Here is a 27,395-nt window from a genome sequence, read left to right as displayed (position 1 = left end):
TTGTTTTAAGACCCTTCTTCAGATCTCCCGCCAACTCTGCTTACCAATGTTTTTAGGCACTATGTATTAGTATAGCTTTCTGTATGTTTTCTTTTAAACCTTTTCGCTCTTGTTTATGGCAACATATAAAAAACTATGTGTTAGCCAACTTTTAATCTGTTGGTCTTTTGTTTTTAATATTTTTTTTAATTTAATCCTCTATATTTTTTCAACGTTTTACAGTCAAATACTTATGCCGATTTTTCTTTAATTAAAACTCCCTAAATTTTATTTTATTTTTCTTAAAATATGAACTAAACCAATTAAACTATTTTAAACACCATTTCACCCATGTAACAAAAAAAAACACTATTCCACTCAAAACTAACAAATTAAAATATAATATGTCATCTACAATTGGATAATCCCAATTTTTTAATTGCTCCCTAAACTTTTACGTCGTACAAAATTATTTAGATTTCATCAAATTTCTAACTTTTAAACTTTTCAAATAATTTCATGTACCAAATTTACCCTAAATTCTCAATTATTTGTGTAAAAACATGTTTAGAGATTGTATGCGGAAGAAATTGTATTTTAAATTTAAATTTTAATACTTTTGTATGGTCAATGTAAATATTTGTATACTACAGAATACAAATTAACTGGTACAAGTGTGTTCCTAATACTTGTGGTCTATATATAAAAAAATGTAAATATTTTTACAACAACTAATTAAAAATAAAAATTACTCTAAATAACTTTTAAATCAATTATTACAAATCTTCCTATGTAAGAGACAATCAGTGATTAAAAATCTTTATAGTATTAATATATTATAATTAAACTTTAAATTTAAATAAAAAAATTGTTGGAGAACCAAAGTCATAGGTCAATCTTGATAGTACGACTACAAATATAATTAAGCCGCTATTTAATTTTCCTCATTTGTAGTAAAAATGCGTTTCCGTTGAGTTGTCAAAAATAAATGTTAGAAACATGAAAACTGTGTAGTTAGAGCTCAACGTCGTGTATCACCTCTCTCCGAGTTAGATTGTGTAACTCTTTCATTTGATCTTTTCAACTTAAGGCACTTAAAATTTAAAATTTGTTACAATGAGGGGAAGATAAGAAAATTGTGAATGAAGTTAACTGCAAAGAAATAAAATTAGACAATTACAGGAGTGATATTAGAAAATCCCATGTTTTTGGGGGTTAAACGGTTATTTAGGATAAACAAATACTTTTCAGTATTGAAAAATAATAAAAGAAATAAAGAATAAAAAAATCAGCGTTCAGTATGATGTGAAATTCATATCGTAGTAGCTCACAACAAATGGAAAGAAAAAACGGTGTCTAGATCATAAAAAAAATCTCTAGCACATAACGAAACTCCTATTTTAGAAGTGTTCTTGTCAAATGTTCTCTAGCTGTAGCCCAGGCTTGAGTTAGAGTCTGAAATATCAGAAATTTATAATCAGATTGAAGACCACCAAAGCAATATGCTGATCTTATCCAAAAATTTGTTCATCAAACATCAGAATTGAGTATTTCAGTTTTCACAACAAAATTAACCTTAAGAAAGAAGTGTTAAATAATAAGTATAACATTATAAAATGTGTCTCTGTAATGTAAGATCAAACAGTAAGCATGCATTAATGAAAGAAACAATATAATTAGAGTGTTGCATTACCTGCTCAGACAGGGGGGAGTCAGCATCCATGCTATGGGAAGTCACTTTTTCAGCAATAAGTGGTCCATTTGTTTCAAGTATCATCCTTCAAGGGAGGAAATATTCAGAAAATAAATCAAATTTTATGCAATGCTAATAACAAACTGTGACCAGTAACAAATGCATACCCTCCATCAACAATCTCATCGAGGCATAAAAGAATGAGATCCAAGTTTTCAAGGGCCTCTCTTTTGTCAACATTGTTCCTGTAAATGGCACAAAATATAATATACAAGACAGAAGCATGATGAGTAAAAGTGCATCTAGATTTAAAATCTATAAGCAATATACGACCTAAAATATATACCTCAAGAGAAGCGTGACTGCATCAAAGAAACCCTGAAGAACTGAAGCTAAAACGATCTCATTTTCATCATCGCCGCCAGTTACAAAGAAATGCAGATCTTGTACAAATTTGTAAATAATGATATTGTTCTCGAGTAATGTGATCTCAGCTGTAGATAATGCGAAACAATATACTAGTTACGAAAGAAACAGGATAAACATGCCTATATATATGATATTGACCAAAACTTCCACTTAGTAAATGCCAATAAAATTCTCCAACTGAAGAGTTTGGGATAAACCTTTTAAAGACACATTGGGAAGAAAAACCAATATTATATATATCTCAAATTTCACTCTGACAAATTGATCAGTCCTACAATTTTGACAAGCATTTATTTAATTCATTGATAACAATAAATACCAGTACATTTGACAAAAAGAAAATACTGATGTTGGATGCGTGTTGATTGACCAAAAAGGAAAAAGAGGAAAAATCATGTCATTAGAAATGTTACCATCACATGTTGGAACTAAATTGCGGACTAACGGTACCTTCTGTGAGTCTAATCAACCTCTCAACCTAATTGTTAATTAAGTAATGTAATATATACCAAAGGGACCAACCACTACATATTTGATAGAATTGTTGTGCTTCATGAAAAAACATTCAAACACAAAGGGTAACTAAATAATGATTACTTGAAACTGAAATGTCAGGCATCATCAGATCGGATTAAGAACTTAAGCACGAAGTAAGCCTTGCTGCCGTTTTAAAATGTTTCATAAGAATTTCCTATATTGACGAAAGGCTTCAACTGATTTGATGCTCTATATATTTTTTATTCATTATTTCTTTATTGTGGGTTCCAGGTAAGAAACATTTCAATTTTGTCCACTATATAAAAAAGAAGCCAAAAAGCTCTAGTTGATTATGGCGAGCTCCAAGATTACTTATAGCCTCACCAAGCATAAGAAATCACTTTTGAAACTGAAACTAAAAAGGACTTATCGAGTATATATGCTTAATATATTATAGTAGTAGTATACAAGCAAGAACAGACTTTAAAGACTTATATTGCATAACATTAAAACCTACAAAAAATTTACCTATCCATTCATCAAGAATCATGTCAGACAGGCATAGCCAACGCTAGGAAATACTTGTATGGTAGCACCCTAAATAAAATTCAGACTTGCTATTGTGGTGAGTGCCTGTCAAGCTATGATGCTTACCTTCTGTTCGAGCATTTGTCTTAACAGTCTTACTGAACACAAACTTCTCAAAGGCTACCTTTGAACTGTTGGTTGGCCAGTCATCTGAAAAATACTTGACTGCCACACGCTTTCCATCGGAGTCTAAAAGAAGAATATTCTTTATCGACGGACATGAGCTCTACATAAGAAATGTACCAGCAAGTCATGAAAGAAGTACCACTACCATATGATACATGCAGCCTGTACTGTACACAAATATCATCATGTGTACAATATATACTGTCAATCTTAATATAATTTAGATTCTGTTATTTTACCATGTCATTCTATTCATTAAGGAATGCAGCACATTTTCTTCAGTTTGATTATCGTTCTCATTCGGATAATAAATTTTATAATACACTAACCACTATTATCTGATACTATTTCTCAACAAGTTGCGATAACCGCGTGGTTATGGCATCAGACGTTGCAAAAACCATAAAAAACACGTCGAATGCAAGGAATCATAATGTATACACAAAGCACTCTTAAACCAGGAGAATCAAATTAAGAGTTGCGGTATTCAATTGTGACTAAACAAGAGAAAAATGAATCTCTTCCGTTTGTGATCAATTCTCTCAGTGCTATTTCCACAAACACATATATAGAATTATCAATTGATGTTGGTAAAGTTAAAGAGCAAATACTGTGAATAGAATGTCATGAACGGATCTGAAACGGAAATAAGCATAATAAAATATCGGATTTGCAGATATATCATTGTTCAAATTCCAAATCGATCCATATAACTACCGACGAAGAAAAAAAAAATGAGAGAAGATATAATGCATATTGATTCACGGATCAATGAGAATAAATAACGTGAAAGAGTTGAAACTATTAAGAAGCAGATGCATCAATAATTTTCAGGTATTGCATTTTGATTGTGATTTGTGTGCAGTGAAGAGCAGAATGAGAAATATGGCAAGAAAATTGTCGGAAGATGAATGCAGAGAGAGAGAGAGAGAGACTTACATAGGACGCCATTTCGGAGAAACAGAATTAGTTAGAGTGCGGGACTGTGTGTGTTAATATTTATAGCAATATGATTGAGATTTTTTATTTTATTTGGGTGAGAGTTTAATAGCATAATAGTCTACTTTTCACCTCAAAGTGTGTTCAAACCATCTAAACCAACGCTGAAAACTTCAAGTCAAAATGTTTTTCTTTTTAAAACAATTAAATTGATCAAATTTTCTTACTTACATTTACATATAACTTGAAATTCTACTTCCCTCCCCTTTGTTTAGTAGAAAAATTATAAAAAGAAAAAATTAAATAATTTTTTTCGCAAGTTAAATTTATTTACATAAAAGTTTGAAAAATTAATATGAAAAGAATTTTACTAGTTTTTTTTAATGAAAAAACTTATTTCAATTTTTTTTTGTTTTCTTTATTATAGATATTTTTAGAAAAAAAATTGTTCAAATAGAGCAGTTGTCTCGCAAACAAAATCTTTTGGCACCAATGAGTCATGACTACTTGAATTGTATTGTGTAGCTAAAGTTTAATATCGCATCCATAGCATAGAGTAATTATCTTGTGGTTGGAGGGGTGTCTATTGACCGGCCTAACCCAGTTGGCCCAGTTTGTTCTCAGACAAACTAATTCATAATGGGTTCAGTTTTGGGCTGATGATATATACACCTCCATTTTTTTTATACATACATTCCCTTTTTTAAAAAAATATATTAAATTCTTAAATTATCCTTAATATTATTTGAAATAAAAAAAAAAATTATCCTGAAATTTTTTTTTAGAGGTGTATTTGTATATAATTATGGAAAGTTTTTTTCCGGAATACTAAAATTACTATTCCGGAAATAACTTTCCGTCGGAATAATTCTAGAAAGTACTTTCTGTAACACTAAAATTACTATTGCAGAAAGTTCTTTCCGGAATTATGGTAAAAAATACACACACTGTTAATATTCCGGAAAGAATTTTTCGCAATAGTAATTCTAGTGTTATGGAAAGTATTTTCCATAATTATTTTGACGGAAAGTTATTTCTGGAATAGTAATTTTAGTATTCTGGAAAGTACTTTCCGTAATTATTCTGACGGAAAGTTCTTTTCGGAAGGCTCATGATATATATACCTCCTTTTTTTTATAAGTACACCTTTATTTTTTCTTAAAAATTATAAAATATTATATATATATATATATATATATTTTAATTTTATACCTTTAACTTTCAATTTTCTACTTTTTTCTTTTTTTTCACAACTTTTTTTTTCTTTCAATTTTTACATGCTACCAAAATAGGTGGGGTGAAAGAAAGATAACGGGGTGCATGTAAAAATTGAAAAAAGAAAAAATGGAAAAAAAGAAGAAGAAAGATCTGTAAAAAAAAAGTACTAAATTAAATGTTGTGAATGTAAAATTTAAAAAAAAAAAAAAAAAAGCAAAAAATTAAAAATATTTTAAAATTTTTATTATTTGTTTTTTGAAAAGGAGGTGTACTTATAGGAAAAAAGAGGTATATATATCATCAACCTTTGAAAAATACTTTCCAGAATAAATTTTTTTTATTCCAAATAATATTAAGGATAATTTAAAATTTTAATATTTTTTTTAAAAAAAGGGTGTATGTATAAAAAATGGAGGTGTATATATCATCAACCTCAGTTTTGTTTTGGTAAAAGAAATGGCCAAGGGAGATTAGGCCCAATAGAATAATATTAAGAGTAAGAACTCTTAAAAGTTAGAACATCACACAACATTTATTTTATTTTGTAAAAAAGATAATTAAAATTATTATATCAAAATCAATTTAGATAAACTTAAAAAAATAATAGTAATGTTATTAAGTATATAATATTTTTGAGCTTGCAAAGTTGACCCGCTGTATGTAGTATTGTAGTATGAAGATTGAGATAAACTAGCTATTAAAACGCAGTAAATCATTGGTGGGTGCTGTGGAAGAGATTATTTTATTACATGATTTCTAATCATGACCTATCTTTAATTGTTATTATTATTATTTTTTATGTAAACTAAATTTTAAATACATATGATACTTCGATTTTTGCGACCTGCTTGCTGATAATTAATATATATGCTACTCCACACCGTTGCACATAGTATTTTCTATTTTTTCCATTTTGTCCAGTTGGATAAGGGATTAAGCATGTAGACAGAAATAATTTTGTTTTAACAAAAATCACTAATAGTCAAAATTCAAGAAGAGATAAATTCATGCAGTAAATGCCTGTCAAAATTGCAGCGGTTCCATGAGAGTTAATGCATGATGTTGGAAGATAATTAAGGTTGTGCTATTTAGTAGCAATTTGCATTGTAGTCACAACTATAACTAAATACTAAAACCCTTTGAATAATGAATAATGTAGGAGGTTACAATAAATATGAAGGTGAGAGACAGAGATGATAGAAGATGATTGATCAATGATTATACATGAAGTATGTTGAATGGGTATGAACTAATGAACAAGATATATGACATTCAGGGACTGTAAAGAGAAGGACCACACTTGCATTTCCAACTCTCGGGCTCGTAATTTGCATATTGAACTCTCAAATGAGTGCGTCTTCTGCTGGTGCTGGGCACTTGAATAGCTTCACATGGAGTGCAACCATAGCACTTGTGCTCACAACTTGGTGGACTTGACCCTATCTTGCTCACTCCTCTATATGCGCCTTCTTCCATAAGTACATCTGTCATAACCAAACCCTTTACAAAAGAAAAAACAAACACTTCACTTGGTTAGCATAGCTAAACATTTGTATAATTGGAGAAGGAAGACACACACCTTTTCCGACTCTTCAGTATTATAAGGTGGTGAAGACACTGATCCTGGTGCCTCTTTGAGGCCTGATGGAACATAGACAACATGGGACCCAATTAATAAAATGGTTAATTAATGCCAAAGAACAATGATGTATGCGTTTGAAAAATATATATTTAATTGGCATAAAAGTTGAAGCAAAAGTCATATGAATATGATGAACACGTAATTATAACTAACCTGGATGAGACATTGTCATGACATCAATTGGAGGAAAGGGCCTCTTTGCCAATACACACACCCAACTCACTATTGGTAGAGCTAGCAGAAAACAAAAGAATCTCGCTTTCATTTTTTTTTTCTTTTTTCAAAATATAGCAAATGATGAATGTGAATGTTCTTTCTTTCTCCCTTCACAACAAGAGGCATGACATGATGATTGCTGAATTATGGAATATAAGAAGGGGGAGAAAGGGTAGAAAATTAAAGAGCTTGCAATTCCCAAAAAGAAGGGGAGAATAAGATCTAAGTGATTTTGCTTGAGAAGCTAGCAAGTGATTTTGCTTCGCTCCAGAAAGTAGGAACACAACTCCTAAGAGACTAGTCTATGTTTGCACTCTCTTTCAGCCTCTAACTTTGGATTGCTTACCTTTCAATACAAGCTAGCCAAAGTTTTATATCTTTTCTTTTTTCTCATCTCTCTCAAATCTCTAAATCAAATCAATCTAAAAGTAACGCAATATATACGGTGATCCACAAGTGCAGAATAACAGCACCCATTTTGGGTCTGAAACATCTGCATGAGCCTCGTAACTTTTCTGACATTTCAGATTAAAATAATGAATATGAAACCTAGACTGCAGAGCTCTTGTCTTTTAGTGATGCTATAATTTCATTGCCATATACGGAAGAAAGAAATCAATGACAGCGTGCGGGAAGAGAAAAAAAAAAAAAAAAAAAAAAGTCTGCACTGTGCACCAATTAAAATATTATATTTATGGAGTTAGATAAATTGATGTATTAATTAATTAATGTGGTAGGGTCAACTTTCTTCGAGTTAGTTATTGGGTAACAGACAAATCTCTCCATCAATATTCAAAATCTGGACCATTCCTTTATATGTCATTAAATTTGTACATCCTTCGCTGCATTCTAATTACTCCGGCATTTACTATGCTCTAAGTCATAAAGTGTTTTTGAGGCTGGGAGAACTCGATTTTATTTAACTTAAGACTAATTTTATATTTTGTCTGGTTAATTTCGTAGATTTGTATTTGATCCAAACTAATGGGGTCCTGGAGAATTAGACTCCATCTCTTTTAACAAAAATTTTATATTTAAAAAATGTGATTGAAAAAATAAATCTCATAAAAATTGTTTGATCAGATTTTTAGAAGAAAAGCTAATTAATAAAGTTAATGAAAACTTCAAATTAATAATATGATTATTAAAAAGTTGTAAATTATATATATATATATATATATATATATATATATATATATACTTGTATGATTCTAAGAAATGTTTTTTAATTATTTATTGAGACTAATATATTTTAAAAAAAAATTGAAAATATTTAGAGATTGATCATATCTTTTTGCTAAATTTTCTCTATATACAAGAATTAAAATTTAAACATCTAACCATTTTATAACAAAGTTTTTTTTTTTCTTTACTTATACTCAACTCATAACTTAAAACTTAAAAACATGTTCAAAAAGACATACATGAATTGAGGTAGATCTACAAAGATTTATGTTCAATTCTTAATGTTTCTCAATGTAAAATCTACAATCTAAACATACACTAAGCATTCAAAGATATAATATGTGATCTTTCATGAAAATTTGTTTACTTTTTAATTTTTTTATTTACAAAATTGTCATATTATTTATAATTTATTTTTAAGATTTTTACAAAAAAATTGTCAAAGTTTTTTTTACAAAATAAAATAAAATCACAATTTCTTATACAAGTATTTAAAAGTGAAAAAAAATTAAAAAAAATTAAAAAATTTGTAATTAAAACTACAACTAAAAATAAAAATAAAAACAAAAATAAACAAATTGTTCCCTCTTCCTTGGCAATGAAAATATTCATTCTCAAGTCTAACGTGGCTCTTCTGACAGACTACAATCAACTCCCACAGATTTTAGACACCAACACAAATAATAAGTTACTTTTAAAATACTCACAAAAATCATTAGAAACATTCACATTTTTCTACAATAACTAAATATATCAGGGTACCTTGCTTAACTTATAATTGATTTTGTTTTTTTGTGATTATACATTAGAATAGGTTAGGATATATATACAGGTCCAACATGTTTTATAAAATTAAAGTATAAATTTAATTTATTATTTATTATAAATTTGATACATTAATTTATTTAAAAATTTATTTTATGTTAATAATATTAAATAAATCAATAAATTTAATTTATTAATTTATTTAAAAATTAATTTTTTATTAATAATATTAAATAAATCAATACATTTAATTTTAAATAAATTAATAATTACATTTTTAAATACATGTATGAATCCTTTTTTAATTTATATGATAAAAAATAATTTTTTATTATTATTAAAATTTAAAATAAAAATAAAATATTAACTTTAAGAGAGACAATTAATGTATGTTCATGTACATTAATGTACACTCTCACACAAGTTGTAATAAAAGAAGATGGTTTTATTAAAAAAAATTAAAATTTTTATTTATATTTCATTTGAAGTATTTTAAATAATCAACCATGAATATAAAAGAAGAAAACAGACAAAAATGCTACTAGAGTTTTTTTTTTGATTTTGTTTTAAAAAGGAATGTAAAATATTTAAATATAATAAAAATATCAAAAATATTAATAATTTAATTTTTTTATATTATAAATTTTTTTATTTAATTATATTATTAATAATATTATATGTATATTATCTTTTATAATATCATACACATAAATATGATGACTTATCATGTCTAATAAACATTTTTATAAATATAAATTTAGCTTTTTTAAATAAATAAATATTTCTAAAAAAATCTTAAACTTAATTTTTATTAAATAAAATAAGTCATAAACTCTAATTAAAATCTAATCTATATATTCATTATAATATTTTTTACAACACAATTTTATAATAAAATAAGTCATAAACTCTTTTATATATTCATCCATTATATTGATGTAATAAAAATACACGCAAATCACTGTTATCCACTTGGTAAAGCAAGAATGTTTTAGTTTTATAATATTTTTTACAACACAATTTTTTAATCCTCTCCAAGTCTCTATCCAACCATCATCATTTCATGTCCATGTTTATTCTCTCTTTTTTTCTTCTGTTTATTATAAAAATGTATGTTACAAATACAAATTATCACCTTTTAGGAGTTTTTTTATTATAAACTTTACCCCATTTTATGGCAAAGCTGAAGGCAGCACAGGTTAGTCTTGGCTGCTATTTCTTAACTTGTGACATCAATTGCCACAGACCTATCATTTGTGCATTGCGTGTAATGTAATTACACGCAGGGGTCACTCATTGATGTTACCTCTGACCACTTTTGTTTACTAAGAGCCATATTTTAGGTTCATCTTTGTTACAATCACAAGTTAATATTCCATCTAGCATGCATGCGTCACTATGATAACCAGTTGTAAAATGCAAGAGGCATTTAGGTCAATTTGCTGCTTAAAACAAACCATGAATCAATTGGTGCAAGATGTTTTAGTTTTTTGCATTGGAATTTTAGATATACAATTATGTGTTTAATACTTAAACAGGATAATAGTTCTATCAATTTAAACAAAAAATTTTTTATCATTGATTATAATTTTACCTAATTTAGATAAAAAAAATATAAAAAAATTCAATAATATAAATGAAAAAGATGGAACAATTAAATAACCTTGGAATTAAAACTCAGAACCAATGAGACCTGCTTATTGTGGACCTCTATAAATGTAACAACCTGAGACGACTCTCAGCCACGGCCAGAGTGCTTCATTTGGTGACATTCATAGAACCACCAGTGTATCCTCTGTGCTGTCATACTACTTCTCACTATAAACACAACACATCAGAGCAAGTTCTACTTTTACTAAAGTATTGTACATTTTTTTCAAGAATTAAAAGAAAACTAAAGAATCAACATTCAAGTGAACAGAGTAATAATCAAAATTAAAATGACAAAACATTTTTGATGTGTTGTTATTATTTCACATGTCATTCATGACTTCCAGATTCCTTCACTTTCGGCCTCAATCTTCTCTTTGCCCAGCTACATTCGTTGGAAGTCTTGATTTCACCATCTCAAGTTTTTTCCTCTGTCTCTTCACGCTCGAGGACTATAAAGGTAAATCTAAACTCTCACTTTTGTCTTTGATTATATAGGAAGGTAATAAAACTACTTTTTTTTTGTCTGTTCAAATTCATCTATAAAAAATGTCTAATTATCTTAAATAATTAGAGGCATTTTTTTATTAAATAGTTACCTTTTTTCTTTTAAAAAAACACATAAGTTGTCCTCTAATTTTCAAGAAAAATTATAAGAATCTTTCGAAAAAGATAATTGGGTCAAATTTCATAATAAATTTTGTTATAGCCAAATTTATCTCTCAGTCATTTTTACTTAAATTTACTTTCATGGCGTGGATCAATTTTGGCTTAAATATATTTTTAGTCCCTCAAATTTAAAACAAATTTATTTTTAATTCCTCAAATTTAAAATTGTTATTTTTAGTCCTTGGAATTTTTAAAAATTTTATTTTAATCCCTTAGATCACCAATAACATATTTGAAAGTGACTAATTAAAACAATTATACAATATCAACTGAATTTAATGTAATATTTTCAATAATAGGGACACCGATAGGTAGATTTTATACAATAATATTTTATAAATTTTTTAACAAAATTTGAATATAAGGACTAAAATAAGATTTTTTAAAATTATACGGGCTAAAAACAATAATTTTAAATTTGAGGGATCAAAAACAAATTTACCTTAAAATTGAGGGACTAAAAATATATTTAAATCATTTTAAAAATATCAAGAAAACAATTATAATTTTAAGAAATTTCAAATAGACTAGTTAATGGATTTAGTACAAGGCCTGAAAAGTTATAATAGGGGCCTTCCTGCGCCTTCTCAACATTTGAGGAGCCCAAAAATGATATGGAAACGTGGACTAATATACTAATTATGTTTTGGAATATTTTTATTAGTATATTTCAAAGGATTAAATATGTTATGAATTAAATGTTTTTAGTCGGTTAAGTTATTTTAATTTTTTAAGTTTAAAATTATTTTTTAGTTTTTAATTTTATTTTAGTCTTTATATTTTAATTTTTTTAGAATTTTTCTTTTGAAATATTGTTGTATAAAATCTAAAATAAGATTGGTGACCTAAAAAATTAAAATAAATTTTTTAAAAATTACAAAGATTAACAATAATAATTTTAAATTTGAAAGAAAAAAATAAATTTAGTAATTTCACACACAAACAATAGTTAGATATTGTTTGTTTTGCACCTAAGTCTTTATGATTTTATTTTTTATTATTTCTCAAAATATTTTTTAATTATTAGAATATGTATGTATTTTATATATATATATATATATATATATATTTTTTATCAATGTGAAACTTTGTTTATAAACAAAAACATATTTAAGTCATATGTTATTTAATATAATCCGGTAGACTTTAATTAATATTTTAAGGATATTGATTAGGTAATTAAAAGTAAAAATATTATTAAAGCATTTTATCTTGATTTTTAATTTTAATAAAAAATAGTTATCATTATTCCTTAACTAGTGTGTGTTAAATTGTGAAATTATTAAACTATTATTTTTTCATTAATAACTATAAATACTTCTTTTTTGGGTAAATATAAGTAAGTTATTTATCCTTAAAAGTGTATTTTCCACTTTAGAGAATTTAAATTCTAGGTATAAATAGTTTTATTAATACTGCCCTTAAAAGATTAGAATGAAACACTTTTACATAAAGGTATAATATTTAATATTTTCAATATATCTTATTGTAGTCTTGAATAAAAAAAAATCTATTTATTAATTATTTGATTATTATTTACTATGCATAACAAAATCATTTTTAACAGTGTTTTGTATTTGGTACGAAAACAATCGTGTGTAAAGAAGGGAAAAAAACTTTCTAAATTTTAGGGAGCAAATGTTAGTATCATACTAACTACTCCGTAACGCTTAATGAACTTAAAAAGTCATCTTGGTCCCTCTCCCTCTATTCCCTTGGACATTTCTTTGATTTTTTCAACAAACATGCACACATTTATCATAATACAACAACTTAATTTCTTATGACGACCCGTTCTTTTGTTTGAAATATGGTTGTAGCTTTGGACTGATTCATTATTTCACATCATAGTCACACTTTCTGCTTCCAAAATTGTTACAAAACCATGTGTTTGGTATATACACATATAAGGTACTTAATAAAACATACGTGTGAATATTTGAACCCATTCAAACCCCTCGTGGGTTCTGCAAGTCGCGGCGTCGTTTTTAATTTTTTTTTTACTAATAAAAATAACTGAATTTAATTTTATGGAACTAGAAAGTCACAACACTTTTTCTATTGATTAATTTTCAATTCAAACCGAACCAATTTATTGGCAACCAAATTCCAAAGGTCCACATTTTTCTATAACACATGTCTTTTGCGTATTTGCAGCTGCCTAATGCCTCTTCCAAACTTGTACAGTATAAAAGAGGTTGGGAAGTGCCATTTCAAATGCTAAACTCTGCTGCATACATGAAACTATAAAGAACCTGACATTTTACTACTACCAGGTGACTCGCCCTTCTAATTAAACTTTTCTTTTTGTTTATGCATATGTTTTGGTCATGGATGTTTATAACTATAAACTATCTCAAGCATTCTCAATTTTCAGTTTTCAAATGCTTAATATGATTCTTCTTTTTTTAAATATAAAACACAAATATTTTCCACCCGAGACAATTATGCTCGAATTAGTTGAATGCCATTAATGCTTTATTGGTGACTGATTTAGTCTTTGATATTCACTATTACATAGATTGAAGTAAAGCAAGACAAGATATATGTCTTTTCTTTTTAGAATTGTATGCTCATCATTTGACGTATATGTACATTAAGAGTGTCATTGCTAGTAATAAGTTATGAGAATACTGGAAAATGTAAAGCTCATTGTTCCTGATTTTTTGCTTAGGAATGGGAATATCTGCAAGAAGCAAGGAAGGAGAGGTCACAGTGAGCTTCAAGAACGACATAAATTTGAATGATTTCTATAAGCCTGATAAGTTAGTTGTTGCTGCTACCGAAGAATCGACTAGCTGGAAGAGAAGGAAGGTGGGAAATCTGAAGCTCCAAACCACATTCTCATTCAAATATATGGTTTCAAAGAATTGTGGTTCAAAGGAGGAAGATGAGGATTTGTTCAACAAACAAAACCCCAAAGTTATGTTACAAAAACCAGAACTAATGTTTTCTCCAACTTCCTCTGCCCAGCTTGATTTAGCAACAATAAAGCTTCAGAAAGTTTACAAGAGTTACAGGATTAGAAGAAATCTGGCTGATTGTGCAGTTGTTTGCGAGGAGCTATGGTTTGCTCAAAAGTCTATAGTTGTCCTTTTCTTTTCTCTTTTGAGCTTAAATATGCATTTGCTACTTAAAAATACTACTTTTTTGAGCTTCATAAAATTCATTTATTTTTGGTTCTTAAAAATTATAAAAATCATGTAACTTTAGTCCTTATAAAATATTAGAAGCACACCTTTTTGTTAACTATAGAAATTAACAGAAAAAACAATTGTTTAGAAAATGTATAATTATCAAAACAAATGGATATATTTAAGCATTTTTTTATGGCTATGAAAAGTTTATAAGCAATGAGAATTCAATGATAGTGCTCAGTGCACTTTCAATAACTAGTTTCTCAAGTTTTTTTCTCTGGTCCAGGTGGAAGGATTCAGTGATTACTGCTAACAGGTGCTTCATATCCCATTGTGACGATAAATCAGAAACAGCTATTTCTGATATATGGGCAAAGGCTAGGATGATGGCTGCTAAGGTATACTTGAATATTAGAAGCCATAAAATTTAATCCACTTTGACTGAGGAATATATTTTTATGTACTTTGCTTCAATATTTGGGTCCATATTAGTCTTCTTTGAACCATTTTCATTGTTGGAAAGATAATGTACTTAACATAAATTGACTAGGACCACATAGACGTATTCAAAGTTTACAATCTCTTTGCTAATAAAATTTCTTTTTGAATGCTAACCACTGTATTTTTTTTTTCTTTCCCTATTGTTAGGTGGGAAAAGGTTTGTCCAAAGATGATAAGGCACAGAAATTAGCACTAAGGCACTGGCTAGAAGCTGTAAGCTCAAACGTCACATCTTGACTTATGAGTTATAATTTCATTTTTCTTTTGTTTGGTCGTATGTGGTCTTAGAATCCATATATTTTGCAGATTGATCCCCGTCATCGTTATGGGCACAATCTTCATTTCTACTATGAAGTCTGGTTTCATAGCTTGAGTTACCAACCTTTTTTCTACTGGTATAAATTGTTAACTAGGGATTGCTATAGATGCTGAGAGAAATTTTGATCCCCATTTTCTAATTTCTTAATTTGTATCTTGGTGACATGAAGGTTGGATGTTGGAGATGGCAAAAAAGTAAATCTTAAAACATGTCCTAGAAGCCAATTGCAGATGCAATGCATAAAGTACCTTGGACCCGTAAGTTGTTTAACCACATAAGCATTAACAATTTCACGTATGATAATACTTGTACTAATTATGTAGTACAAGGTTTGCATCAATGACATGTCTTATGTGACATTGATACTAGTGCATTGAAGGCTTTATTTTATAATGACTTTATTTTATGCTTTATATTAAAAGTTTCAAAGTTTGCTTCAAATTTGCAGAAAGAGAGGGAAGCATATGAAGTGATTGTGGAGGGAGGCAGGCTTGTTTATAAACAGAGCCAGAAACTTGTACACACTACTGAAGAATCTAAGTGGATTTTTGTCCTTAGCTCATCTAGAATTTTGTACGTTGGACAAAAGAATAAAGGCCAATTTCAACACTCTAGTTTTCTAGCTGGTGGTGCTACCATTGCATCTGGAAGATTGGTTGCCCAAAATGGAGTTCTTCACGTATGCCAAATGTTTTATCACCATTGATAATTTATGTTATAATTTTGTTATTCTGTCACAAAATGCAAGAATCAAAAGAAAGAAATTGAAAAACATATATCTAATGAGAATATTTCTTATTTTAACAATATGAGAGCTATGAATATGGGTCTTATAGCTATACATATATGATTTAAATTAAAAGTTAGTTAGACTTGAAAAAGTTGTGTGCATCAGTGCATGTATCTTTTAACATTGACAATTCAACTATGATTTAATAGTCTTTATTTTCTTACATTGATCAAGAGCTCTTAGTTGACATTTCATTTCTTTTATAATTGAATTGATCTTCATTTACATACTATTCAGGCTATATGGCCCTATAGTGGCCACTACCGTCCAACAGAGAAGAATTTTATGGAATTCATTTGCTTCTTGGAGGAACACAAAGTGGATATGACAAATGTAAAGGTGAATCACTTTAAAAGAATATATACTTTTAAAAAGATTTTTCCAAATTGGCCTTCAATTTAAAATCACCAAGCATCAATTTGCTTAACATTTATTGAACTTCAGTAATTTCATGTTTGTCTGATGCAGAAGGATCCAATTGATGATGATGTCCCTCCTTCTAAACCTCTAAATGAAGAGCTGCCATTTGGGTACATAGAAGGTAATGTGGGTTCCAATGCCTCTACCACTGCCAATAATCATGGTAGAGAAAATTTGGGTGACATTGGTACCAATGTGGAAGGTTCAGTTGAAGAAAACAAGCCAATGTCAAACAAATGGGCAACTGGATTTGGTCCTAGGATTGCTTGTGTGAGAGAGTATGCAGACAAATTCCAAGTTCAAGCACTTGAACAACTCAATCTTTCACCAAGAGTCAACAATGCGACATTTGCAGGCAAAGCACCCATTCCCTCTCCAAGGCCTAGCACAAAACATTTGTCACCTAGGCTTGTCAACATGGGACTTCCTAGCCCAATGCCCTCTTTAGGGTTTATGGACATTCAAGTTCATGGGCACTGCTTTTTCGTTTTAGCATTTAAATTTGGACAGTTGGTACATAATACAAGATGATAAAGGCCACAAAGGAGCTAACCAAAAATTTGTTTTTTTCATTTGGGTTTTTATTGGCCAATTTTTTGGGTCAGATAGTTTCTGTTGAATTGATTATTTTCCCCTCCCCTTAAACGCTTAGTTGCTTATCCAATAGTGTTAAGAGGTCGGTTTGATCATCCATTTTTGTATAAGTCATATGACATTTGAAAGTACAGTTATTATTTTTTAACCTCTACTCCATTTGAGATGAGATGGACGTATTGAAAGCAAGTCGTGCTCTTTGTCTATAAAGTTAGATACTAACCTGTGATGTGCAAATTGGAATGTCTTCATCGGTATCATGGTGTACGCATGCAATAAATTCGATAAAGCTTTCTTTTTTAAGTGGAGATTTTGTTTATGTTGCCAAATAAAATAAAAAGCTCGGCATTATTTGTACTAGGGACATAAATGTTAAGGTTATTTTGTCCATTTTTTTTATGATGATATATTTTTATCAGAAAATTGTTAGAATTATTTTATTGGTTTGTTTGACGAAGATATATTTTTATCAAGGGAATAATTATATCTTTGTTATTAATTTGTTAGATATTGTTTAATTTGAGTTTATTCTCTAACGATTTTATATTTTATTATCATTCAAAAAGTCTCAACTAATGAAATATGTATGTATTTTATAAATTTTTATTTCTCCTCTTGTTTTAAAGACGTGAGACTTTATTTTGTATCGCAACAATCTTTCTTTCAAACAAATGACAATTTCTCATTCAATTAAATGTAGTTTTATATTGCATTTCTATTATTATTTGCATGTTATGAATTATGGATTTTTGGTTGTCATCGAATACAACTAACAATTCTAATATCATTGTTAAGGTTATGTTATGATATTGATATTTATGTTATTTGTTTTGTATCCCAACATTAAGTTGATCACATTATCATCAACATTTAAGAGTGGAAATTTTTTTCTATGCAATGGTCAAGTGATGTGAGATTTATTTAGGTTTTTGCTCGTTACTTTTCCTCTATTTCCAAGATTAAGAAAACAAAATTCATCATCACTAATGAAACTAAAGAATGATACTACATTCATAAATCATTTGTCAAATAACTCTTGTGATAAAATTAAACCTTTTATACTTGTATTTATCATGCAAGTGTAATGGTACTTTTATATTTAAAAAAATTTCCCTTCTTTTCCACATAACTAATTTTAATGACTTATTTGGAGTCATTAAAGCTGATTTTAGGAGTCAATATAATTATTTTTTTTCAAACTAATTTAAACATTTCTAAAAACATTCACAAAGAGTGTTAAAGAAAAATTTATCGTGTGAACATCAATGTTTGTCATGTTCTAACTGTTGGAGTGAGGTTCTTATTTAGACCAATTACTTATACAAATTGATACTTAATGTGCAAAATAGACCCTTTATTTTACTTATATAATTAAAATAAATAGAAGTTAACTCTAAAAGAAATAAATCAGAGAGCCAAGAATCAAAAGGTATACTTCGTAAATTATAGTTGTTGGCATTCAATTGAAAATAAAAAATTTAACACGTTAAATATTTACCACTTTGAGATGTATGATTGAGAATTTTTTTTTTTCACAATCAACCTTTTTAAATTTCTCTTATTTGTTCTCTGTTAGTTTTCTTTATCCTTCTTACACATTCTTTTGAAGTTTTATCTCATATTTTTTTTACTCACATTTTTCAAACTTTTCTTTTATTTATTTTCATCCGATGGATTCAAACCAAATAATATATAGTACATTTTTTTTTTATTTTTTATAATTTAGTTATTTTATAACTTAATTAATCTCCCCTCAAAAAAAAACTTAATTAATCAAATATTGATGAAATGTAAGAATGTGAAATTGTTGATGAGAGTCATTTAATAAATCTTTTAGAAATGCGGGGTTGAAAAAATAGAATACTCTAAATTATGAAATAAAAAATAATAAAAATAAATTATGTGTATGTGGGTTCATTAAATAACCTCAGATAGGGTGTATAGATTCTTGGGAGATATCTGCATGTGAGGCTTTGGGCTTTATGTTATTGGGCTTTACAGAAATGAGGGTATGAAGAGGATCCGCTGATGATAGCTACTGAAAGGGTCAAATCGGAGCGTCGGAAATAAAAAAGAAAAAAGATTGAGTTTTGATTTTGAGTATCTGGTTACCGTTAGGTTGACTTTTTGTTCACCCAACACAGAAATTCAAATTTCAAAACTTGTTTCTCTCTCAACCTTATTCCTTTCCTTAATTAACCCCAACACAAGAACACAAACCACGCTCCATAATACACAAACACAAAAAAGCCTAAATTCTCTCTCTTCCGCACTGCTTCACAGCACAAACAGTTTCTTTTCTCCAATGGGTGCTTCGGGAAAGTGGTTTAAGTCGCTTCTTCATTTTCGAAAGAACTCAACTGATCAAGTTAGTGAAGTAACTTTTTTTTTTTTTTTAATTATTTAATCTGTTTCGTTTTGGTTCTTTGCTGTTATTCACTGTTTACAAATGTGTAACCAGGAGAAGGGTGGTGAGAACAAGAGTAAGAAGAAGTGGAAGCTATGGAGGGCTTCTTCAGAAGGGTCCATGAAGAAAGTTGGTGCTGCTGCTGTACCTGATTCTTCCCTTACTTATGCAGTGGCTGTGATGGTTCCCAAAGATTTCAAGATCATCAAGCAGGAATGGGCTGCCATTCGCATTCAGGCAGTATTTCGAGCCTTCTTGGTAATTCTCATGTTCATGCATGCATTAACCTTTAATTTAGGCTTGTTAGTTATGCTATGAGTTTGTTTGTGCTTTCTAATATCTTGGTTTGTTTATTTAGATCTTAAATTTGGCCTATGGTTAGATGTGATGTGACTTTGAAATTCCAATTTCCGAGTCCAATTTTTAGGAATCAAGATTTAGGATCTCCTGATCTTGGCATGACCCCATCACCTATGAAACTTGATTTTGTTCAAGTTCCACTAATAGATCCAAATTTAAAAATCTGTGCTTTCAAATTAGCTCAGAGCTCTCATCAACCCAAGTGAAATTGAATTTTGATATTCCTAGGCCCCTTTAGGCTTTACCACAGGCTGTGTCTCTTGTGATTAGTATATTAGGCGTGTGTATCTTGTGCTTGCATCTTTATATTGTGATGATTTTCTCTTTTTCATATTGACCTTATTGATACACAATTTGCAGGCTAGGCGAGCTTTGAGGGCCTTGAGGGCAGTGGTAAGGCTACAAGCTATTTTTCGGGGCCGGCTAGTAAGAAAGCAAGCAGCAGTTACTCTAAGGTGCATGCAGGCTCTTGTTCGTGTTCAGGCACGTGTGAGGGCAAGGAATGTGAGGAATTCCCCTGAAGGAAAAGCAGTGCAGAAATTATTAGATGATCATCGCAACCAACCTGATCCTTTCAAGCAGATTGAGGTATCATGAATTTCTTTAAGATAATGTAACATTGATGATTGAGGTAACATATTAGGAGATGCTAACATGTAGCATATTTTGTCATGTTATTATTATCAGCAAAGGTGGTGTGACATTCCTGGAACAGTGGATGAAGTTAAAGCAAAGCTACGAATGAGACAAGAAGGAGCCATCAAGAGGGATAGAGCAATGGCATACTCTCTGTCCACACAGGTAATGAAGCTGAGAAGATGTTTTCTGGTATACGTTTTTTCCTTTGATAAGATTTAGGAGTTAAAATTGTTAACAAATTCATGTGGTTCAAATATCTTTGTTTGGTTATAGCAGTCAAGATTATGTGCTAGTCCAAACACAAAAGGCACCAAGGCATTGACTCCTCTCAAGCATCACAACCTAAGCAATAAGAGCTTAGGATGTAGCTTGTTAGAACGGTGGATGGAGACCAAGCCTTGGGAGAGTCCTATTTCCAGGAAGAGTGAAGACCTTGTTCCTGCTTTTCAATCAAGAAGGAATGGTGTGACAACTAGGATTTCGCTTAAATCTCTTGCAACTATATCAACGCCATCATCTTCAGCTATAAGCTCTGAATACATGTGTGATGATAGCCCTGTGTCAACATCTTGTACATCTAGATCTCCATCTTTGCCATCCACAAGTACTGTTTTGGTGGAAGCAACGGAGGAAAGAGATGTTCATCAACCAAGCTACATGAATTTGACAGAGACAACCAAGGCTAAACTGAAAGCTTGCAGGAGTTCTTCACTGAATTCAAAGAAACTTGTTATGGAGGAGTGTCCATCTCACAGTTCAACAACAGGCTTTTTGAATGGAGATTCTAGAAGTAGTTCTAATTCTGATCCTTCAGTTAACTTATGGAAGGATTCTTGTGCAACACCTTTAAGGGCCAGTTATCAAAAACGAGAAATTAGGATATGAGCTTCTGTAACATTGGCAGAGAGTATTGTGGTCTACTTTCAATGAGTTCAACAGCTTGTTGTCCGTTTGACATAGTTAGATGAGCACGTATGGGATGTTAGGATTATGGGCTAATTGGCAGTGTAGATAGGTGGTTTTGTGTGAAGAATGAAATAGCAAACTAGTACACTACTGTAATATGTGTGGTGTTTTGTACACTAATATATGCATAATAGCTTTGTGTATGAATTATTTAACTCAAGTAGAAATCGAGCTTCAGATGAGACAATGTTCTTCACCATTTTTGGAAGCTATCGATGCATTGTTTTTGTTTCCTACATTTTAGTGAAGTATGTTGCTCTTTCCACTCAATAAGCTACTAAGCTAGTATGGGGGATTAAACACTTGTTATGGGCTTTTTAGTCATAACTGTTGTGTGATCTATACGCAGCCCATGAAAAATCCATTGAACTTGTGCACTTGTGCATGCAGGCATGGACACATGGTACCCTCCTCCGTGTTTGCATTATCTAGTAATTCAATTAGAAAAGCTGGCCAATAATTTTTTCTTTTTTCAATTTCTAGTAATTCAATTAGAGAAGCTGCTAACACGCCTTGTAAGTTTGACTCTGGTTTTTATTACTAGTGTTAAACATTAACCTAGAAGCCTCTGTTCACTTAATAATTTATGGTACTGTTCAGTAGCAGAAAATAAAATAAAATTCTACCATTCTGATCCTCTTAATAATTTTGACTGCTTTTGTCCAAAATAATAAGGGCTATATGTTGCAACCTGCAACATTGTCAGTTCCTTCTGTTGATTTTAAAAATGATATCAGCCAGAAATCAATGTACATCATAACATACTACTACCGCATGCTTTTAGTTGCTGGGCTTCAATTGGTAATCCTTTTTATAGTTTTTTTTTTTCAAAATAAGATAATTTAAACACGCATTTATCATCTTGAGTCGGTGTCCATTCATTGACCTCCATTACTACACATTAACAGTGTCAACCTATCACAAATAGTTCTTTTATTAGTTGTGGACCAGAAAAAAATCATGTTTGTTTTTTCTGGCTACATCCCTAAACCCGTGCACCCAACTTTTATTGTCCATTATGCAAGTTGAACCCAAAACTGCAGAGCGGTAACCATCAATACGACGGGCAAAAAACATCAATTCAAGATTATAGATGTGTAAGCTTTAATTGACAATGCTTATCTCCACTTAAGCAACAAGAATAATTTAAGTTTAACAGTTAAAGTCACGTGGTCCTATGTACAATAAATAATATGCAATGATGCAACGTGTAGTATGGTCCAGCTCCAGTCAATCATGCTTTTGCGTAAAGGACCACAGTTATCACCGTCACCTTTGAAGTATTAGTGCATCATTTAACCGGTAAACATCAAGCAAAAAAGATTGATATATTATATAGACACAAAAAATACTAATGAAACATTTTGAGTTCCAAATAGACCAAACAATGAAATGGTTCAAAGGTCAATTTCAGAAGCATGGACGTATACTGAAAGGGCTTTAGTTTAGAGGGTATCTCCAAACCATTAGTTTGACTTGTCTATACTGCATGGCCTACGTGCACAAGACGAGGGTGCTATAGGCTTTCCACGTGAGAATATGCGCTAACAAAGGCAAGAAATCAGGATGCCACCAAAAGTTGCAAAATTTTTTGAATGTCATTTGATGGGATTCCCAAGTGAGGGGAAAGAAAAAGCGAGGGATGCTTTCTTCAATTTGGAGTAAGTGTGCAAACTTCCTTTCATGGGGGATTGCCATGAATAGAAGGAAGACGAAGTGGGGCCTTATAGGAGGCCTATTTTCTTGGATATCCCTTTTTCTGTAGGGCATTTCTAGTCTTGTTTCCTTGCTTTATAAAGAATATAACATCTCTTCTCTTTTTCTTTTATTTTTCCCACTATTTGCACTGGCCATACTGATAAATACTAATGTGGCCCTTTACCTGTATGCATCAGTGCCAATTATTGATTGACTCATGAAAATTCAGATTTAAGTTTCTTCATTTTCTCCGTTTATGTTTAATATAGCCATGGTAAAATGTTTTTAGCAATTCTTGTCCTTGAGTTAAAGTTGTTTATATTTTTCTTTATTTTGATCATGAACAAGTGTGCAAAGTTTGTTTTGTGTACGTCTGCATGTGTGTAAACAAAGCAAGTATTTATTTCTCCTGTGAACCTATCTTATGAACAAACTTTTGGTTCCTTCAGCATTTTGAATCTACCCTTTATCTTCTCTTAGGCCTATTCAGGGCATGTTTAGATGTGCATCCAAGATCCACTTCCAAGTCAGAATCACATCAATTGATTGAAAAACTACTATTTGTTGCTTCTATTAAATAGAGAGTGTGTTAATCCACGTTTTTTTATTTGGTTTCAAACACACTTATTCAAATCTAACAGCTACTGGAATGTTGATAGAATTTCCCTTGGTGAAGCATTGCAATATTTCCCCTCTAGGCTTCCTTCAAGCATATAAGAGTTCATCTGCATGATCAATTGAATTAATTTAATATCGATTTAGCTTTAAATCATTAATAGAAGTACACTTAAGTTTACAATAATTGTAGGTTGCTGTATGGATTATAATATTGTGGTTATTTTTACCATATGGTAGCAAACGAGATTTAAAGATAACTTTAGGTGAGCCATATGCTACTTTTCTTTATTTAGATTCTCGTTGTATCTGAAGGGACATGCATCTTGATTTCTTTCCTTGTATCTCGAAAAATCCCCATCCTCTCGAGAGTGGAAAAAGAAAGAAACTAGCATTTGACTGAAAATGACCCATACCAAAACCAATCTGAAATCAGTAGAGGACAAAGAATTACATGGCATTCTTTCATGTACTTGCTTTGATATCTCTGTAAGTGAGGAAAAAAAACAAAAGACTCTGACAACAAAGTCCTTTGATGGCTCAACAAATAAAGCAAAGGAGGCCAGTAGTATTAAATGATGCATGTGCAGCAATTAATTAGGAATCTTGTTTTAACTAGCTCTTTCTTCCATCATAAGCTTGGCATGCTCCTACTTTTTCTCTCAGAAGCAACAAATTGTGGGAACTCCATGCTGCTTTGCAGCCTCTTTCACAGCAAGAAAGAAATTTGTTCTTAGCTTTTTATTTTACTATATATGGCATTCTTCAAGGGGCTACATGCCAACTGTAATTAAAGATGACCCTAAAGCCAAATTGATTGCATTTGCTGTTGAAGGTTCAAAAAGACTAGTTTCTCTAGCATACTTATGCACATCAACAATAAATGAATATTTAACAAAAAAACTAGATCAGAAATTGCTGAAGAATTATATTTTTGAAGTTTATATGCAGATGCAAATAATAAAGATCATCATAAGTGTTGTTCTCTCATCAGAATTAGAGATTCACTTCAGTAATAAACATAATAATAAAACAACAACACCATCTAAGTTTTGTCCTATAATAAAACAAGGGAAGGACATGGAATGGTCAAACGGCATGAGTATGCAACAATAATAGCCAAACAACGACATGAAAATAAGGTTGCCTTTACGCTTCACATTCCAATTGTAAAACACTCTTGCTTTAGCAGAGGACTTAAAAACCAAGTATGTATGTAACAAGTAAGACCCAATTTTCATATACTAGAAAATAAACAAAGCTTGATTAAAAATGAAAGGAAGAAAGAAAAATGGGAGGCGTAAAATTAATAATCTGGGTGATCCTATGCATGGAGAAAAGATTAGATGAACATGAGGCAATTATTTATGATAGTACTTTGCATGGAATCCAGAAACAGGATGTAAAAGCATACTTTTGCTCAGCTGCTTTTGGTCCATCGATCGATATGAAATGCGTACACAAAGTGGCCGGCAACTATATTCTTCACGTTGTCCCCATTGCCTTCTTTCCAGTGCTACCATTTTCCCGATACCAATCACACAAACATCTTCTTTCACAATTTTTTTTACCATTCTTTGTTTATTTATTGATATGATACCACACAATCTCTCTAACACACTTTTTTATTATTAGTTAACACATTATTTAACCTCATAGGCAGTTAATTGTTTTTCTTCCCCATGAAATAGCAAAACATAGCATGACCATACATATTAGAAAACTTCTTCATTAACCTTTTAACACATTTTCCATAACCTAAACTTCACTTTCATCTAAATCAAAACCTATCTAGTATATTAGTTATATAAAAATAACAAGAATAATAAATAATTAAATCATAAAGAAAAGATCCAAATAAAGGAATTTGAATCCAAGGAAGAGGACTTGAGAAAATATACATTCCTTCCATCATAAAACTTTCACCCTTAACAAACGTACCAATGACTTGATTTGCTTCTCTAATAATATGGGTACAATGTTAACCAAAAAATAGCATGGTTTATGTAAAATAAAAAAAAATTTAAAAAAAATCCCTTGTTTAAGAATTTAATAGTCAAAGTAAGATTATACTTTACTAATATCTTCTCACTAAAGCTTATATCACATATCAGTTTAAGTCCATAATAGAGGGCCCAAAGTTTTGTTTGAATGACAATGGATTTTCCCAAATTAATAGAAAAGGCACACATAAACCTACCAAGATGATTTCTTAGTATCCCACCACAGGATACCATAGTCTCCTCCCCTACAACACCATCACAATGTAATTTGCAGGTTCCAATCCACGGTGAGCCGCTGACATCCACCTAATATTGGAAATTGGGTACATATTCGCTGTCACATAAGTAGACTTAAACAAATATGAAAATACTTTATAAATTAAAGATAATATATAAAGATATCAAATATTATTTTTATAATTATTGAATTTAATAACTTAAAGACAACATCTGTATATTGAACCTGTATATTAATAATTCATTATTAAATAAAAATTAATTATTAATAAATTTAAATTATATATTTTTTCAGTACTTGTATCTCAGATATAAATGTGTAGTTTATTTTATATACAAAACATAAGAATGGAAGGAAAATATGAGTTTCTTAGAGAGGAAAGAATGATTTATTTTAATTGTATTAAATTAAATGAATTGAGTAGTATATTGTAACATAATAAAAAAAGAATAGCATAATACAGACACATGTATATAAATTACACTTTTTTTTATTTTTTCTTTTTAGGTAATCATCATGAATTTTATAACATTTAATATATAAAAAATTAATGACTGATCTCTATAAAAAAAATCATAAAAACATATAAAATAGTATTTTAAATTCATTCTCAATACTAAGATTTCAACATAGACAACTAATATTATAAATTCATTCGTTAATATTTTCTTATAATAGAAGTTCGTTTATTTTGTTATCCTTATGTTACATTAATAAGCATATTGAGAGCATTTTAAATATTTATAAATAATTTTAAAATGAAAAATATTAAATAAAACAAGACATTTTAAGTTCTCATCTTGTAAAAAAGAAAAGTGCTAGTAAAATAATATTTTATTTTTTAAAATAAAATTTATATGATTTCCACAAAATAATCCACGTGTCATTATTTAAATATGTGGTGAAAAATTGTGTTATTAACATAAATCAAAATATTAGATGGTTTTAATATACTAGTTTATGAAAGGACCAAATCCCGATAAGCAAAAGGAGAGGAATATAACCGGACCGGCGGATCCTTGATGTCAAAAAAAGGAAAAATACTGCCGGTGAATTCTTCATCATCTGTCCTATCATTTATATTTTTCTTTCCTTTTTTTTTATTGGAGGGTTTAAATAAGTTTTATGGTTC

The 27,395-nt window shown here is 29.8% G+C and overlaps 4 protein-coding genes and 1 long non-coding RNA gene across 7 annotated transcripts; 2 read left to right on the top strand and 3 right to left on the bottom strand.

The window, feature by feature from the left end:
- Positions 1–1,259: 1,259 nt before the first annotated feature.
- On the bottom strand, positions 1,260–4,372 carry LOC109806428 (coatomer subunit zeta-3). Its single transcript, XM_020368823.3, has 6 exons — positions 4,232–4,372; positions 3,233–3,392; positions 2,019–2,166; positions 1,840–1,917; positions 1,673–1,757; positions 1,260–1,434 (listed from the first exon to the last, which is right to left on the bottom strand). Exons 1-6 carry the CDS (start codon positions 4,241–4,243, stop codon positions 1,375–1,377), a joined length of 543 nt encoding a protein of 180 aa, XP_020224412.1. The 5' UTR covers positions 4,244–4,372; the 3' UTR covers positions 1,260–1,374.
- Positions 4,373–6,511: 2,139 nt separating this feature from the next.
- Positions 6,512–8,359, bottom strand: LOC109805424 (EPIDERMAL PATTERNING FACTOR-like protein 3). Its single transcript, XM_020367486.3, has 3 exons — positions 7,245–8,359; positions 7,029–7,090; positions 6,512–6,949 (listed from the first exon to the last, which is right to left on the bottom strand). The coding sequence occupies exons 1-3, from the start codon at positions 7,354–7,356 to the stop codon at positions 6,722–6,724; spliced, it is 402 nt and encodes a 133-aa protein (XP_020223075.2). The 5' UTR covers positions 7,357–8,359; the 3' UTR covers positions 6,512–6,721.
- Positions 8,360–10,936: 2,577 nt separating this feature from the next.
- LOC109806756 (IQ domain-containing protein IQM5) lies at positions 10,937–17,491 on the top strand. 2 transcript variants are annotated; one of them, XM_029272821.2, is made up of 10 exons: positions 10,937–11,367; positions 13,734–13,852; positions 14,251–14,656; positions 15,000–15,111; positions 15,362–15,427; positions 15,521–15,609; positions 15,703–15,790; positions 15,982–16,212; positions 16,561–16,662; positions 16,792–17,491. In XM_029272821.2, the coding sequence occupies exons 3-10, from the start codon at positions 14,253–14,255 to the stop codon at positions 17,272–17,274; spliced, it is 1,575 nt and encodes a 524-aa protein (XP_029128654.1). In that variant the 5' UTR covers positions 10,937–11,367; positions 13,734–13,852; positions 14,251–14,252; the 3' UTR covers positions 17,275–17,491. The 2 variants fall into 2 exon arrangements, with proteins under 2 accessions (XP_029128654.1, XP_029128655.1); XM_029272822.2 differs by having other exon boundaries at positions 10,941–11,367; positions 14,251–14,644.
- Positions 17,492–19,465: 1,974 nt separating this feature from the next.
- LOC109806458 (protein IQ-DOMAIN 6) lies at positions 19,466–21,908 on the top strand. 2 transcript variants are annotated; one of them, XM_083065450.1, is made up of 5 exons: positions 19,466–19,705; positions 19,799–20,002; positions 20,465–20,692; positions 20,792–20,905; positions 21,017–21,908. In XM_083065450.1, the coding sequence occupies exons 1-5, from the start codon at positions 19,643–19,645 to the stop codon at positions 21,626–21,628; spliced, it is 1,221 nt and encodes a 406-aa protein (XP_082921576.1). In that variant the 5' UTR covers positions 19,466–19,642; the 3' UTR covers positions 21,629–21,908. The 2 variants fall into 2 exon arrangements, with proteins under 2 accessions (XP_082921576.1, XP_082921577.1); XM_083065451.1 differs by having other exon boundaries at positions 19,470–19,705; positions 21,020–21,908.
- A 1,590-nt stretch (positions 21,909–23,498) lies between these two features.
- LOC145952684 (uncharacterized) lies at positions 23,499–26,380 on the bottom strand. Its single transcript, XR_014430203.1, has 3 exons — positions 25,437–26,380; positions 24,253–24,448; positions 23,499–24,132 (listed from the first exon to the last, which is right to left on the bottom strand). It is a non-coding gene; the product is annotated as an uncharacterized LOC145952684 (long non-coding RNA).
- Positions 26,381–27,395: the final 1,015 nt, after the last annotated feature.

Source organism: Cajanus cajan, chromosome 10, assembly GCF_000230855.2.
Source record: "Cajanus cajan strain Asha chromosome 10, NIPB_CcT2T_4, whole genome shotgun sequence".
Classification (NCBI taxonomy): Eukaryota; Viridiplantae; Streptophyta; class Magnoliopsida; order Fabales; family Fabaceae; genus Cajanus; species Cajanus cajan.
The sequence above is the reverse complement of the archived record's forward strand: the minus strand, read 5'-3'. Positions and strand labels throughout refer to the sequence as shown.

Excerpts from the sequence above, each read along its gene's own strand:
- LOC109806428 (XM_020368823.3), bottom strand. Across the intron at positions 2,167-3,232 it reads GACAAATGCTCGAACAGAAG|CTGAGATCACATTACTCGAG; the intron begins GTAAGCATCATA and ends CATTATCTACAG. Across the intron at positions 1,435-1,672 it reads ACTCCCCCCTGTCTGAGCAG|ACTCTAACTCAAGCCTGGGC; the intron begins GTAATGCAACAC and ends CTGATATTTCAG.
- LOC109805424 (XM_020367486.3), bottom strand. The coding sequence starts at position 7,356 with ATGAAAGCGAGATTCTTTTGTTTTCTGCTAGCTCTACCAATAGTGAGT. Across the intron at positions 7,091-7,244 it reads CATGACAATGTCTCATCCAG|GCCTCAAAGAGGCACCAGGA; the intron begins GTTAGTTATAAT and ends ATGTTCCATCAG. Across the intron at positions 6,950-7,028 it reads ATACTGAAGAGTCGGAAAAG|GGTTTGGTTATGACAGATGT; the intron begins GTGTGTGTCTTC and ends TCTTTTGTAAAG.
- LOC109806756 (XM_029272821.2), top strand. The coding sequence starts at position 14,253 with ATGGGAATATCTGCAAGAAGCAAGGAAGGAGAGGTCACAGTGAGCTTC. Across the intron at positions 15,610-15,702 it reads TACCAACCTTTTTTCTACTG|GTTGGATGTTGGAGATGGCA; the intron begins GTATAAATTGTT and ends GGTGACATGAAG. Across the intron at positions 16,213-16,560 it reads CCCAAAATGGAGTTCTTCAC|GCTATATGGCCCTATAGTGG; the intron begins GTATGCCAAATG and ends CATACTATTCAG.
- LOC109806458 (XM_083065450.1), top strand. The coding sequence starts at position 19,643 with ATGGGTGCTTCGGGAAAGTGGTTTAAGTCGCTTCTTCATTTTCGAAAG. Across the intron at positions 19,706-19,798 it reads GAAAGAACTCAACTGATCAA|GAGAAGGGTGGTGAGAACAA; the intron begins GTTAGTGAAGTA and ends ATGTGTAACCAG. Across the intron at positions 20,003-20,464 it reads CAGTATTTCGAGCCTTCTTG|GCTAGGCGAGCTTTGAGGGC; the intron begins GTAATTCTCATG and ends CACAATTTGCAG.